The following is a 16879-nucleotide window of genomic DNA, read 5'->3' as shown; positions in this document are numbered from 1 at the left end:
AATGTGTGTGTATATATATACGTGTGTGTATATATACACACACATATTATATATATATATATATATATATATATATATATATATATAATATGTGTGTGTGTGTGTGTGTGTGTGTGTTTGTTAACAATGTTGTTTTCAAATACACTGTGCTTCTTTCTAGTTCCCATCTAGCGGAAGGAGTTTCCAGGAGGTTCAAGCACAGCTTAATGAAGTAGCGGCCAACTTGAACCAGTCGGCCAATGAGGTTGTCCAAGCATCTCGAGCAGGCACCCAAGACCTAGCCAAAGCCACCGGCAAATTCGGACGGGATTTTAGCAACTTCCTGGAGGCCGGCATCGACATGGCTGGAACATCACAAGTCAGTATTATGAGTTTAATCATTCAACTACTGACATTTAAGTACAGAATTCCTGATAAAATGAATTTTAAAAAATGATGATTATCCTTTTCATCATTAGTGTAAGGCGCGTTACTGAAAAACAGTAATAGGTTGTTACAGTTTCTACATTTAAAACGGAACCCGTTAGCCCTCAGATTACTGACACCAGAAAGTAGCACATTACTCAGAAACTAATTACTGTAGATACTCGCATGGAAGCCGACCCCTAAAACAGCCTTAAAATAGCCACGTAACAAAATAAATAGAAGAAATTGTGTACACCAACCTGTGTAAGCAGTGCACCCTCTATATTTCTTAGCTCATGAAATCTGAGAGCTTGCAACAAACACTTAGCCTAGACACTTAGTTATCTATGTTTTATTTATTCAAATTACTCTGAGATTCCCTTTCCCATTTCTCTGGACTTTATAGAACACTTTCTTTTTTTCTCTGGTGTATTGCAAAAATAATTTTACAAATAAAAAGACCAACTTTTAAAACACTTTTAATGTAAATTCGGTACTCACGTTTGCCCCATTGGTTTGTTGTTTCTGTATAAGACACGCCCCTCTCTCTATGCGGTGCGTATCATTTGCTACTGCTGACACCGAACCAAATCTGCACATATAAGACTACACCCTGATTCTAGTGTTTTCTTTTGTAGTTATAAATTCGTCTTTGATACGAGTATACACGGCAGGGAGAATATGAGGAGAAATTCAGTTCTTTGTACTCTGTGCTTGAGATGGCGCTTTCAGAAGTGTATTCAGTTGTACTTAGTGAGTAAATAGTAAAATGCTTACCCTTCAGAGAATATTGCTGGCATATCAAAAGTTGTATATGACAACATAAGTGATACAGGAGTACTCAGCAATAAGAAGACACTGTAGTTCATGTTTTATATGCACGTTTATGCATTTATTAAGTAGCGGAATCAAAAAAGTTCGCACCAGGTAGTAATGACAGTTACAAAGTGTCATTAGATACGCTTTATAATACTCTTTACAGAGAAAAGTAATTGCGTTCCAGAACGGCATTTCTTTGTAACGCATTAGTCTCAAAAGTGTTCATCATTAAATATAACATCAGGAAAACTGCAACTGACAACATTCCTAATTCATTGATTTCTTTTTTGTTGGTTCTAAAAAATTGTGGAAATACTTGCCTTCTTCCTGGCTCCCTCTAGTCAAAAGAGGACAGGGAACAAGTGGTCTCCAACCTGAAGACCATCTCAATGTCATCCAGCAAACTGCTGCTGTCAGCTAAAGCATTATCTACTGACCCCAACTCCCCAAACCTAAAAAACCAGCTTGCAGCTGCTGCTCGGTATGGTTTTGTTTTTTAAAGTCGTTTTTATATTTGTTTAAGGTTTTGTCACAAAGCTTTTCTTTTTTATTCCTGTGTCTGTAGGGCAGTTACAGATAGTATCAACCAGCTCATAACCATGTGCACTCAGCAGGCTCCAGGTCAAAAGGAGTGTGACAATGCTCTCAGGGAGCTAGAGGTACTACCACTTGACAACTATGAATGTGTTTTATTGTTCACTATGAGGTCCAGTTAACTTAAGCCCCACGCACACCTGGAACCAACCGTGTGCAATGCCAATGGTGTTTGGCATTTTGCTTTTGGCCTCACGTGCACAGGGGCACTTTATAAAGGAAAACGGCACAGCGTATGGCGTATCAAACAAGTTTGATCATTTCGGTGGTTGGTCGCCAAATTCCTCAAATGTATGCAGCACCGAGGAAAACGATCTTGCACAACTCACGTTTTCGAAATACAAAACCCCATTGTGACGTCTGGAAACATTTATGCTGCCCTTCTAGAGTTTAAATGAGTCATTGTTTTTGCCAACATTATTTATATAATACATAACAAAATCAAATGTTGCCCTGTGACTGGCTGGCAACCAGTTCAGGGTGTCCCCTGCCCACTGCCCAAAGATAGCTGGGTTGGGCTCCAACACCCCCGCGACCCTACTGAGGATAAGCGGTACATATAATGGATGGAAAATCAAATATTTGATGGTGCCTTATTCAATATTGACGACATACTCATGATATTTCAGCTGTTTTACGCACAAATCAATTCCTCAATTTATACATCAGAATTGAACAGCAGTGAGTAGTTATCCATCGAAAAACTTTACACATTTCTTTCTGTATCATCAGAGTCATTGTCAGGTTGACCAGAGTTTCCTTTACTCCTGGAGGAACGATAATAGGCAATTGCAATTTGGTTTGTTACAGTGGCAACTGACAATGACTGAACGTCACATCGCATTGCATTCTGGTACTATTATCCAGAATAGTTGCACTAGCACTATCGTGGAAAACAGGGTCTTAAATTTTACGCAACCTAGCTCTCATTCACAATTTCTTTCGACACAGTAGTAAATATGTGCTCATTTTCGTAATCGCCATCTTGGACGGTCACTTGAGCCAAAACAAGCGACTTAAGCAACTCTGAGCAGGACTGAAAACATCGCAACTATAAACTGTGTTAGGTTTGCGGGTGCCATGTGCTGTTGGCGTTCTGCAGCCATAGGCTTCGATGCCAAATTCACCAAACAGTCGGCGCCAGTTAGGCGCCAGGCTCAAAATTTAACAAACTGACCGTATTAGTTTATGTTTTTGTCTGTTTAAGTGTGTAGCTTAAAATCCGGTGCTGTTTGTACAAAGACAAAATTGAGTTTTGTTGCATGCGGCTCTTAATCAGGTGTGCCATGTCTGCCAGAATTTGCAGTAGTTTTTCAAAAACTCATGATCTGTATTTTTTACCATTTGTATTGTTCATCGTATCTGTGTTTGCTGTGTGTGTAGTCAGTAAGGGGGATGCTGGAGAACCCAACTGAAGGCGTCAATGAGCTCTCCTATTTTGACTGCATCGATAGTGTCATGGAAAACTCTAAGGTTGGCCATATTGTGCATTACTTTTGCAGTATTCAGGGTTTGTATGGGTGCTCGAAATCATTGAAAATGCTTGAAATCTGGGTGAAGTGCTTAAAAATGCCTAAAATTATGTCTAATTCTGTGTTTCCTGGCAGCTTGACTCTATCTCACCTTTTTAAATGAACAAAAATAAAAAAGTGTAGAAATGACGCAGATTGTGGCTCCAGTCCTCATTATTTAGTTGTCACGTAGTGTTACTGCCCACTCCTGTCGCATTTTTTTATTGATACTTTATCAATAGCAATAGGAAAAAAAACATAATGGACTAAAATTTTTTGTAATTAGTAATCTGCATGGGATCCCTGAAAAACACATGAAACATTAAATAATATTACTATATCTACAAATTAGCACTTGTGCGGCACAGTTCTAAGGTCTTGGGAACCTCCTGTGTGGGTTTAAATCCAGCTACCGGAGTTTGTATGTTCTCCCCGTGCTTGCGTGGGTTTCCTTCGGGCACTCCGGTTTCCTCCCACATTCCAAAGACATGCATTTCAGGTGGATTGGCCGGTCCAATTTGTCCCTAGGTGTGAATGAGCGAGCGACTTGTCTGTCCCTGTGTGCCCTGCAATTGGCTGGCAACCAGTTCAGGGTGTCCTCTGCCCACTGCCCGATGATTGCTGGGATGGGCTCCAGCACCCCCGCGACCCTACTGAGGATAAGCGCTGCAGCTAATAAAATGAGATGAGTAATGAAATGAATTCTATTTTTACCAATTTAGACACAGTTCTTTTGAAAATCAAGCAAAAAATATAAATTAAAATAAGTACAATTAAAAGCAAATGATCAGAGTCTCTAAGATTGAAAGATTGAATGCACTCTGCTTTGAAGCAATAAATATCACTAAAATCAGTCCAAATTTGGCTCATTTTTCTGCTGGTTATTTATATAGTACTTTCTTTTTTTGTCTTCTGTACTGAACTCCATTATTACCCAACCTCCTATGGAGCCCTTTTCGTTATTGTAAACAAGTGTGGCGTTGAAGCAGAATGGCCATATTTACGTCAGTTTTTAGCAGCTCATTGACACAAAAAGATCGTAGTTCAGAGATAAGAACAGTTCAAAATAGAACCAAGTATGTGCTATCAGCCAAGAGAACGACTTTTTTTGATTCATCAAATTCAACAATATCAAAAACACATTATTTCATCGGCTGAATTTCCTTCTTTGAAGGTACTGTAAAAATGGAAAAATTGTCCTTGAAATTGCTTGAATATGGCCACAAATATGTATAAACCCTGAGTATTGTATAATTTTCCGACACAACTTTTTTGTCTTATGATCGTGTACTTTTTATTACAAGATCCTTGGGGAATCTATGGCCGGTATTTCCCATAATGCCAAGAACTCCAACCTGCCAGAGTTCGGTGATTCAGTCAGTTCCGGCTCCAAGGCACTGTGTGGTTTGACTGAAGCTGCAGCACAGGTAAAACTTGCCATTTTAATCGTGCACAACATTGGGAACCATTCCTTTTTTTCTATTTTTTTTCTTCTTTGCGCATTTTAACTCTGGTTTTCGTCTGCACTACGCAATACAGCGACATCTAAAGTTTTACTCCCCTCTGTAAGATTATATTTTGTTATAAAACATAGCTTGAGCGTTATGCCAGACTGTACCTGACATACGGATTTTAAGATAAATGCATGCAGTTTAAGGCACAAACGTCAGTTGTTAAAATTTTAAAAAATGGCAAACGTCAGTTGTTAAAACTCTTGGATTTCAAACTGTTGAAAATTGTTAGTTTCTTTTGTTACGAACATGGAATTTGACCACTGAATATGCTGAACAAAATGCACTTTATTTACTGTTCTACTATTGCTAATGAGCCTGTTCTTGGTTTACCGGGATAAAAATACTGACTTGATTTGAATTTATTTTTATTTCCCTTCCCCTCAATAAGAGGTTTATCTAAGTCTCTACTGATTGCTTTTTTTAATTTGACTTTTGTACAAATCATTATTTTTAGTAAGATTTGTATTTTTCGTTGTACCCATTTTTATTATGTTTATTTTCATTTACCACATAAAAATCAACTTCATGCTTAATTTAAGAAAAAACAAATTTGACTATTAAAACCGTTGTTAGTTGCAGCCCTAGTGTGAAATGGAATACTAAGCAAAGTGATCCCTTTTCTTTTAGGCCGCCTATCTGGTTGGTGTGTCAGACCCCAACAGTTCAGCAGGTCAGAAGGGTTTAGTGGATCCGGCTCAATTTGCCCGTGCTAACCAGTCAATCCAGATGGCTTGCCAGAATTTAGTGGACCCCGGCTGCACTCAGTCCCAAGTATGCACCTGTGCACCATCACACCAATAACTACTGAAGATTTTTCATCTTTAGCCATTGATTTAATCTGCCTTTCTTGTTGCGTAGGTGCTTTCCGCAGCTACCATTGTGGCCAAACACACATCTGCATTATGTAATGCTTGCCGCCTGGCTTCCTCTAAAACGCCGAACCCGGTTGCCAAGAGGCAGTTTGTTCAGTCAGCCAAAGAGGTTGCCAACACAACTGCCAATTTAGTGAAGTCAATTAAGGTTTGCTCTATGATTTATCATGTTCTATTCTTAGTCTGGTGTTACCTTTGAATAGAATGGATCATACTGTTTTTGGAGTTTAAATAAAACTATTGTCATACCATGAACACAGTATTTTCCCCTCTGTAGGCTTTGGATGGAGCCTTCAATCAGGAGAACAGAGAGAAGTGTAAGGCTGCAACTGGTCCGCTGATTGAGGCTGTGGACAACCTTACGGCCTTTGCTTCCAATCCAGAATTTGCCAGTATTCCAGCTCAGATCAGTCCTGAGGTACCTTCACATGGATTGAATTTCCCATGAATATTGTGTAAAATAATTAAATAAGCAATTTAAATATACTAATGATCTTTGATCATGTATAATACTGTTCAAAAGTTCAGAGTCGTCCAAACAAGTTTTTTTTTCCATTAAGTCACACTTTTATCAAATTTGTTGTCCTGTGTCTTTATTTACATACAAATATCTTCCTTTTGTTGGTCAGTCTTACATAAAGCTTTTTCTTTGCCACTCTCCCATGAAAGCCAGCTTCTTGGAGTCGCCTCTTAACTGTAGATGCTGCACTGGTGTTTTGTGGGGACTCATTAACCAAACTGCTACTTGAAGACCTGTAAGGCGTATATTTCTCAAAATAGTGTCTCTAATGTATTTGTCATCTTGCCACTTTTCTTTCTACTTTGGTTAGAGCCTGCTTGTGCTGTTCTCTGAAGAGAGTAGTACACACCATTGTATAAGATCCTCAGTTTCTTGACAAAAAATGTCTTAGACAAAGAATTGATTGGACAAGTGGCGCAGAAAATGGATGGATGAAGAATAGACTGTCGAGTTTCATGTGAAAGTAATTTTTTTACGGCCACTATGAAAGTTTATATCACAACCACTAGATCTCCAGATACTCATTTAGCTCAAAGGATGGTCAGTTTTATAGCGTCTCTAACCAGCTAAACTGTTTTCATACAGTAATTACTCAACGGTTTCTATTAATCTATTAGTTTTCTAATGCAATTAGCAAACACGATGTACTATTAGAACAATGGAGTGCTGGTTGCTGGAAATGAGTCTCTATACACATATGTAGGTAATGCATGAAAAAAGCACGCATTTGCAGCTAAAATTGTCATTTACATTTAACATCTAAGCGTCCCCAAAACCTTTTAACAGCAGTTTATTTTGTTATTTCAAATTGTGTTAATTGTATGTTCTGTATTTGGGTACATTTTCATTTTCAAAAAGTAAATCCTGTGAATGTACAGCAAAAAATAGTTTTAAGCATTAAATGTGTTAACATCCTGACTTAATCATATACTCACCTTAGGGTCACGCTGCGATGGAGCCTATTGTGGTGGCTGCGAAAACAATGCTGGAAAGTTCCACTGGCCTGATCCTGACTGCACGTTCTTTGGCTGTCAATCCCAAAGACCCGCCCAAGTGGTCTGTACTTGCCGGACACTCAAGAACTGTATCTGACTCCATCAAGAAACTAATAACCAATATGAGGTACAATCTCCCACAAGTATCTTATATACTCAATATAGAAGCCTACATGGCATAATAGCTTACCCCATAAGACTGCTTTAAAATAGGAAAATAAATACAATTATGGCGAGGCATATACAAACCATGTGAGGCTAGTCCACACTGATTTGGAACAGTATAAACAGAAGTAAAACATTGAATATTAAATATTCACACCTAATTTTTCGGGTCACTAAGGATTTTTTTTTATCAAATGAGAGACTAATATGAAGAAAATTCTCAACATAAAACATTTATTTTTAGATTCAAATAATCTTCATTGTCATTCTGGTACATATGTTTACATCACAAAACGTGGTTACATCCAGCCCTCATGGTTTCCCCTCGCTATAAAAATATTTGGATGTCCAATAGTAGAATAATAATTTAAGCTATATACTGTACATCTGTATAATGAAAGAGAAGCACCTGGGATGGATGTGCAAAATAGGCAGTCAGATGGACACATGTACACACAATGTAGTAAAATACATTGTTCACCATTATTAGAGATAGAATGCAAATCTCTCCTCTAATAGTTTGATGTTCTTATTCGATCTCCAACAGAGAAAAGGCTCCAGGCCAAAGGGAGTGCGACGATGCTATCGAGGTGCTGAATGGCTGCATCCGTGAGGTTGACCATGCTTCACTTGCCGCCATCAGCCAGCAATTAACACCCAGAGAAGATATCTCCATGGAGGTAAACAAAAACACTGCCTGGATGTGCGATCCTTCACAAATAATGTATATTTGCTGTCAATATAGTTAGATAATGCCTCTCAGATATTTGATGAAATAATTGAGCTTATCTGCTTGGTTGCTGTGACTGTCCTTGCTTGGTGCCTTTCTAAAAGCATTCTTATCCAGTTTGGAGCAGATAAGACCATTGCGTCATACATGGGCACATTGGTAAGGGTGAGTCTGTTTCTATTATTTCATACAGTTAATGTTTGTTTGTGTATTCCAGGCCCTTCACGAGCAGATGGCTGCCTCAGTTCATGAGATCAGCAATTTGATAGATCCAGTTGCTGTGGCTGCTCGCTCTGAGGCCTCACAGTTAGGCCACAAGGTATCCAGCAGATCTTCCTTCAGCTCACCATCTTCATTTTATAATACAGAAAATGTTTTAATCTCACTTGACAGGTATCTCAAATGGTCAGTTACTTTGAACCACTTATAATGGCTGCTATTGGCGCAGCTTCAAAGATACTTCGCAGTCAGCAGCAGATGGCTGTCTTAGACCAAACTAAAACTCTAACAGAGTCAGCTCTGCAGATGCTCTACACCGCCAAGGAGGCTGGAGGAAACCCGAAGGTACTTTTTTCAAACAACGTATGGCTCAAAAAAAAACTCTGTTAAAGCATTTTGGTTTGTTTTATATTTTATTGATGAAATTAACTCTAACTGCCAATTTTCTCTCCCAAAAATGGATCTACCATTGCCAGCCAAATTTGATTGTTTTGACTGACCTCTCAGAGCTTATGAAAGTGGTGATAGAGTTACTCTAAATTATCACAATGATAAGTTAAAAGTTTAGTACACATTACAAAAAAATGAGAGCATACATCAATGGATTTTAGACTTGCAAGGAGAACCGGACAGGACCCAAACATCACATACGAAATTCCAACCTGCTTTGAGAGCCCTCGTTTGAGCCCTTTCTTTTTATTACAGTGGCTTGCGAAACTATTTGGCCCCCCTGGACTTTGTGACCTTTTGCCACATTTCAGACTTCAAACATCAAGATATAAAACTAATTTCTCGTGAAGCATCGACAATAAGTGGGACACCATCATGAAGTGGAACACACTCTGTTGGATATTTTAAACCTTTTTAACAAAAAAAAACCCCGATAAAGTTGATGTGCAAAATTATTCAGCCCCTTTACTTTCAGTGCAGCAAACTCTGTCAGTTTGTTCAGTGAGGATCTCTGAATGTTTCAATGTTGATCTAAATGACTAATGATGATAAATGGAATCCACCTGTGTGTAATCAAATCTCTGTATGAATGCACCTGCACTGTGATAGTCTCAGAGGTCTGCTTAAAGTGCAGAGAGTATCATGAAGAACGAGGAACACACCAGGCAGGTCCAAGATACTCTTGTGGAGAACTTTAAAGCTGGATTTGGATACAAAAATATTTCCCAAGCTTTAAACATCCCACGGAGCACTGTTCAAGCAATAATATTGAAATGCAAGGAGAATCAGACGATTGCAAATCTACCAAGATGGGGCTGTACTCCTGGTTTAGGGGTAGGGAACAAGTTTGACACAAAGAGCCGAAATTTTTAACTGTGAGATTCAAAGAGCCACACCACGCACTGACCTGCCATGACAGACACAAAAAATATTATTTTCCATAACACACTCTTCTCCTTTTAATACAACAAGTATTGTTATTGTGTCAAGGAAAGTGTCCACACTCAATACACACAAAAAAAATAAACATGAAAGAGCCGCATTCTTTGCCTCACTTGTTCGCCTCCCCTGCCCTAAACTTTCAGCTCATACAAGGAGAAAACTGATCAGAGATGCAGCCACGAGGCCCATGATCACTCTGGATGAACTACAGAGGTCTACAGCTGAGGTGGAAGAATCTGGCCATAGGACAACTATCAGTCGTATACTGCACATATCTGGCCTTTATTGAAGAGTGGCAAGAAGAAAGCCATTTCTTAAATATATCCATGAAAAGTTTTGTTTTAATGTTTGCCATAAGCCCACACCAAACATGTGGAAGAAGGTGCTCTGGTCAGATGAGACCAAAATCGAACTTTTTGGCAACAATACAAGACGTTATGTTTGGCATAAAAAGCAGCACAGCTCATCACCCTCGACACACCATCCCCACAGTCAAACATGGTGGTGGCAGCATAATGGTTTGGGCCTGCTTTTTTTCAGGAGGGAAAGGGAAGATGGTTAAAATTGATGGGAAGATGGATGGAGCCAAATATTGGACCATTCTGGAAGAAAACCTGATGGAGTCCGCAAAATACCTGAGACTGGGACGGAGATTTGTCTTCCAACAAGACAATGATCCAAAACAAAGCGAAAGCTGCCATGGAATGGTTCACCAAAAAACATATCAAGGTGTTAGAATGGCCAAGTCAAAGTCCAGACCTCAATCCAATTCAGAATCTATGGAAAGCACTGAAAACTGCTGTTCACAAACTCTTTCCATCCAACCTCACTAAGCTCGAGCTGTTTTGCAAGGAGGAATGAGCAAAAATATCAGTTTCTAGATTTGCAAAACTGATACATACCCCAAGCGACTTGCAGCTGTCATTGCAGGCAAAAGGTGGCGCTGCAAAGTATTAACTCAATGGGGCTGAATCATTTTGCACACCCACTTTTTGAGCAGCTGCCTTTTCCAGCAGCTGCCCTATTGGTTTATTGTCTGCTCCTATCTTCGGTGTTTTTCTTGACAACTACACTATGGATTACTTCTATCCTATGGACTTGGGTTTTAATGCACAAGAAATGCGTGTATTCAAGGAATTTCAACTCCTTGCCCTGAAGAATTCTCGTGCCGGCGTGATGAAGGGGCCTATCGTGGAGGAAGAGCTGGAGCTAGCGATGCGGCTAGCGGCGTTATAAGTCTTCGGTACCATCCGTACTCATGATAAATGCGAACTCACGACCAAATAAGATCATCGACTGCTGGTGGAAAACATCGAAGCGCACAGGGAGCGCAGTTGCTGTGTTTTGCGGAAACGTGGCTCACGTTTAGCATTCCGGACGCTAACGTGTAGCCACCCGGAGCTACCCGGAGCAATCCGGCTTCAACGCCGCTAAACAGAGACACGAAAGCCGGGGGAATCGGAGAGGAGGCGGACTTGCTAACACGAGGTGGTGTATCCGTGGATTTTCACAAAGAAAAGTTTTCCATCTTCCGCAGGGATGTCGAATTTTTGGACTGGCGTGACGTCATCCACTTCGCTACAAGCACCCCTAGGGCATCTTGTTCATCTGTTAATAAACAACGGGACAACGTAGACTGCTGGAAGTGTGAATTTCCCTACGGGGATGAATAAAGTATCTATCTATCTATCTATCTATCTATCTATCTATCTATCTATCTATCTATCTATCTATCTATCTATCTATCTATCTATCTATCTATCTATCTATCTATCTATCTATCTATCTATCTATCTATCTATCTATCTATCTATCTAAAATATCCAATAAAGTGTGTTCCACTTCATGATGGTATCCCCCTTATTGTTGATTCTTTACAAGAAATTTGTTTTATATCTTTATGTTTGAAGTCTGAAATGTGGCAGAAGGTCACAAAGTTCAAGGGGGCCCAAATAGTTTTGCAAGCCACTGTATATCTCCTTACAAAAGCAGACCTGCCCTAAAGGGTGTGGTTATCAAAAACAGCAACATGCCCATGTTTATAATAGTCAAAACAAGAAACAACAGTGCTCAATGATAATCCAAAAGTTGAACTGGCATCTTATGCAACCTTCTTTGCTGTGTCTTGTATTAAAAAAAACAAATAAACTTATCATTCTGCATGTTTTTTTTTATATATGATATGTCAAAATAAGTGGTGGGTTTGACTTGTTCTATTGGTAGAACATACTGGGCATAAATAAGCTGCAGGTAATGCATGTAGGAATTCACAAATGTAAAGGATGAATTGGTTTACCCTCATTTGTATATATAAAGAGCAGTCCATAAACTGATTGAAACAGATTTACAGTGGTAAACATACAGTTGAATAGAGCATGATCTTACTTAAGACAGCTTCATTTTCTTTGGGGAACTCTTGCTCCAGCCACTCAACCCTTGATGAGTAAACCGATGTATTTTGTTACCAACATAATAGAATTTTCAATGCAGGCATTTTTAAGGCTAGTCACATCTCATGAGCTGAAATTGGCATTTACTAGTATTTTGTGTTTCCACCTAAAAAAGTAAGGTGATGGACATAACAATCACTCTCAAGGCCACTTCTATAAAATAAAACACAACTGAAGTTACATAAATATGACTAAAAAAGTGAAGAAGTTATAAAATGAATTTTATAATCATGACTAAATCTTGGCAATTCACAATTCAGGCACTGTCAAGTCAAAGATGAATTTGATTTCCAGGCAGCTCACATGCAGGAGGCCTTGGAGGAGTCCGTGCAGATGATGAAGGAAGCAGTGGATGATTTGGGGGCCACCCTGGCTGAAGAAGCCAGTGCGGCAGGCGCTGTGGGCGGCATGGTGGACTCAATTAACGATGCCATCAATAAAATGGAAGACGCACCCACATTTGAACCTGAAGGCACTTTTGTGGACTACCAGACTACCATGGTTAAGACAGCCAAGGCTATTGCTGTTACTGTCCAGGAGATGGTAAAGTTTAGATTGAATCAAACTATTCACCCTTTGCACACATGTAACCTAACCATGTTACAACACCTTGACAAACGGCAGTAAACTGTAGTTAATAGTGGATGAGGCCATTAAACAGTAAACAACAACAACAAAGCGATACTATTTAACACCATTTTCAATGAGTGGTCAAATCAATATTGTGCAGCTGTCGGATTCGGTGGCTCACCTAGCAGGAAAGCACAAAAAGGGCTATTTAGGATAGCATTAGCATGGCATATCGACCCAAACAGTCTTCCTCCTGACATATTCACAGATCTAACCGAATTGTCCAGTCTGCCTGACTTCAGTCCACACAATCTGTAACACTATACAGTATTGTAAAAAGATTATCCCCATAACCGGTGCTGATCTCAAAGCTCATATAAGCCGGATGCTTACCAGATCTTAGCTGGTATGCATTGCTGGGCCTGGTTTTGTTGACAAATGCACCTCCGGCATGATCTGCCCCCCTCGTGCAAACGTTACTAAAACGACTTAGTAGCTACATTTTTGGGGGAATGTAATAGAACAGTAAAGCGCGGGGCCTTTGCACCTTGTATAGAAATCACTTTTAAGCATATTTTAGCAGGTGAGGGCAATTGGCAAATCATGACAACTACAGTAATATACTGGACTCGGAAAAAGGTGCACACAATAAAAAATATAACACACAGCAATGTCCGGATATTTTTTGACATCCCGAAAAAAAAAGTTCGTATCTACCGTTTTTCGTAAGTCAAATGGTCGCATGTTGGGGAGCGTCTGCATTTTTGTAATAGTACTGTCATAATGTTTCTGTAGTAGTATACATTAGTATTAGTATTTCTTAAATATTTCCATAGTAGTATTTTTGTAGTTTTTCTGTCGTAATATATCTGCAGTAGTGATAGTTTCATATTACAGCATTGCTATAATAGTATTTTTGTGGGATTTATATAGTATTTTTTCTTTTCAAATTCAAAGCAAAATAATAGATTACGTCCCTATTTCTAAATAACTAAATTTGATATTTTGTTTTGTAGTACTTTGTAGTTTTCTGTAGCTTTGTTTTTGTTGTAGACACACAATAGAATAATTGGGACGAAGTTGGCACCAAAAAACATGTTTTATTTGTAGTAATTTATCTACAATTTTTGTATTGTCATTAGGGCTGCATATTTTTGCGGGAAAAAAAAACTAATTACGATTTTTCAGAACAGTGTTTCAATGAGATTTTTTATTTTAAAAGAAAAATGCATTTTCTGTGCTATTTTTTGTAAGTCCCTGGTGGGTGGACAGTTTAGGGCAGCGTTTTTCAACCTCTTCTGAGCCGGGGCATGTTTTTTACATTGGAAACATTTTTCGGCACACCACCAACCAAAAATGTTGTAAAATTACACCAAACAGTAAGGTTAATTACAATATAATTTTTAATACTGTCACGAACCAGAACAGGAAACAGGCAGCAGAACCCAATCGCGTAACGTTACTCACCGTTTTTTAGAGGAATGAGAAATGAGCGCACGCTCTATCCGGGGATCATTGGTCGCGGAAGTGGATTGATCGGAACAAGGAAGTGGTCAAGATCAAACAGATCGGGGCGAGAACAAAACCGGAGCAAAAACGGAGATTCACTGGGCTTGGCAAAACAAGAGCAAAAAAACACAGGCAAAACGGGGATTCACAGGGCTTGACGAATCTCGACAGAGTTTAGCAGGAGTTTCGCAAACGCTCCAACAACAGGCGACTCACAGACAGCGTATAAGTTGTCAGGGAGCAATCTGTCAACGCGTTTCAGCTGGTGTCCATGGGCGGGGCCAATTGGGCGCCGTAGCAACTGTGACAGAACCTGGCGCCACACGGCGGGGACCGATTGGGCGCCATGGCAACTGTGACAAATACCCCCAGTTTTTAGAGCATAGACACTTGACAATGACATAATATTTGCAGAAAATGATTCATAAATGTTTTATAAGATTTGAAATTTTAAAAAGTGACATTTGATAATTTCTCACGGCACACTAGTGTGTCGCGGCACAGTGGTTGAAAATCACTGGTCTAGGGCATAGGTCCTAAACATAAGACCAGCGGTGTGATTTTTTCTTTGGCTCTCACCCATACATGAAATAAATTGTTAGTATTACCTGGATCAATAATAATAATAATAATGATAATAACGACAATTAATCAATCATAATAAGACAACTACTTTGTATTATCAACAATATAATAATGTATCATTGAGAGTATATTATAAAAAATAGATATTAATAAAAAAATACTTTATTATTGTTTTAGTTATTATTATTATTCAAGATCTACTAGCTTGCACCAGTAGTAGTAAACTTAGTTTATAGTAGACATTAGTAATTTCCCAGCACTTTTCTTACTTGCACATACTAGAGCACTCGGCATTCAAGTAAACCAGCTAACCACGACAACTTACTAGATATGAAATGGACACCGCAAACACGGGCATTCCTAATAAGGATCTCGGTCCAGTCAGTTATTTTAATAACTTGCACCCTCGGGCTCCTATAGTGCATTTCCTCTGCATATTGCAAAAAAAAATATGTTCCTTAAAATTGTGCACCCGTAAACACAAGAGCTGGGCATGTTCTTTTTGTATATTGCGACTCCAGAAACAAAACCCAACGTACAAAACTTCTCTCGCACCATTCAAACTCTCACTCTTACTCCTTCTGTTTTTGGTCAACAATGTGCACGCGACCTGTGGTGATCCGGTGATGACGCAGGCTTGAAAAGGGTGTATACATAACAATGCAACTATTTAATGCAAGTATTGTATTGAAAACATAAAATGTACTTCATAAAGTCATTTTTCTTTTCATAAAATTAATTTGTTAATCTCACTTATGTAATTTGAAACCTTTTGGATCTGGGGACGTCTTAATAAATAAATTAGATATATTTTCTTTTTCTTCAGGTGACCAAGTCAACCACCAACCCTGACGACCTTGGCGGACTTGCCAATCAGCTCACCAATGAGTTTGGAAATCTTGCAAATGAGGCAAAATATGCAGCTATTACTGCAGAAAATGATGAGGTACACTAAAACTTTGATAGGAACATCTCAGTTTCCTTTCAGAACCAGGATTTTAGTACTTAAATTCTGTACTATTAAATATTCTGACGAGCATTAGTTGATTGCAAACATAATTTGTTAATTTGATCATACATTTAATCCTTTTTAAATATTCTACTCAACCCTGACATACACTCATTGTTTATACACACACACACACAGACACACACACCCACACACACACACACACACATATATATATATATATATATATATATATACTTGTGGTTGTTTTTGTAGTGGGACATCTTTAATGAAATATATAATTGACTAAAGCTTTTAAATCTATGCATTCCAGTATTAACCTTGCTTTTATGTTTTGAGTTTAACCAGTGTCTGAAACTCATGACAGAAAGTAACCGCAAACCAGGGCAGACAACTCTGAAAAGTTGCCTGCCCAGCCATAAAGTTGCCTGGCCCATTTTTCACAACCTGAAACACAATAAGACGACTAATCGTAAAAATCGAAATTATTACAGAACAACACTTTAAATTTAAGTTTATTATAAATCTGCTTATAACATTCATTGCATGTATATGACATTGCTGTTTCCCATCTACCATCAGTATATACCTGTATTTACTCATATTCATTCATGCAATGTTTGCGTTGCGTCGTCTGCGACAAGCCACGTCACCTCCTCTTTCTACGATGCTCTTAATGTACGTTTACGTTTTGTAGCGCATTGTTCATCTTACCTCTGAAAAGTGATGGGTCCTGGGGACTCGCATGCTCATATCTATGGGTCCCAACAGAGATCTATGGGTCCCTGAAATTTTGTGTTATCAGGGTTGAAATTTTAAACCGGCGACAAATATATAATATAAATCTATATATTCATTCAGTTTTAATCATCACAGTTTATTGGTAGTACAAATCAGTTATCACTTCAAGATTTTTCAGTTCACAACAATATTGTACATTATACAAAATAATATTGCTCAAATAATTATATTAATCTATATTTTCATTTAGTTTTAATCATCACAGTTAATTGGTATTACCAAGCAGTTATCACCTCAAATTTTTTAGTTCACTATATT

At 38.6% G+C, this 16879-nt stretch overlaps 1 protein-coding gene across 2 annotated transcripts in view; it reads left to right on the top strand.

Moving 5' to 3' along the window:
* tln1 (talin 1) overlaps positions 1-16879 on the top strand; it is a 165364-nt gene that overhangs the window by 101475 nt on the left and 47010 nt on the right. For both annotated transcript variants that reach the window (XM_088355364.1, XM_088355363.1), the window contains 14 exons: positions 161-358; positions 1566-1705; positions 1790-1883; positions 3202-3291; positions 4634-4756; positions 5471-5614; positions 5702-5863; positions 5993-6133; positions 7176-7357; positions 7943-8075; positions 8343-8444; positions 8519-8689; positions 12481-12729; positions 15677-15796. In XM_088355364.1, coding sequence (XP_088211490.1) covers positions 161-358; positions 1566-1705; positions 1790-1883; positions 3202-3291; positions 4634-4756; positions 5471-5614; positions 5702-5863; positions 5993-6133; positions 7176-7357; positions 7943-8075; positions 8343-8444; positions 8519-8689; positions 12481-12729; positions 15677-15796 — 2049 coding nt within the window. The remainder of the gene's footprint in view (positions 1-160; positions 359-1565; positions 1706-1789; positions 1884-3201; positions 3292-4633; positions 4757-5470; positions 5615-5701; positions 5864-5992; positions 6134-7175; positions 7358-7942; positions 8076-8342; positions 8445-8518; positions 8690-12480; positions 12730-15676; positions 15797-16879) is intronic.

The sequence above is a fragment of the Urocampus carinirostris genome, chromosome 16, assembly GCF_059441175.1.
Source record: "Urocampus carinirostris isolate Australia breed hairy pipefish chromosome 16, RoL_Ucar_1.0, whole genome shotgun sequence".
NCBI classification, from domain to species: Eukaryota; Metazoa; Chordata; class Actinopteri; order Syngnathiformes; family Syngnathidae; genus Urocampus; species Urocampus carinirostris.
The sequence above is the reverse complement of the archived record's forward strand: the minus strand, read 5'-3'. Positions and strand labels throughout refer to the sequence as shown.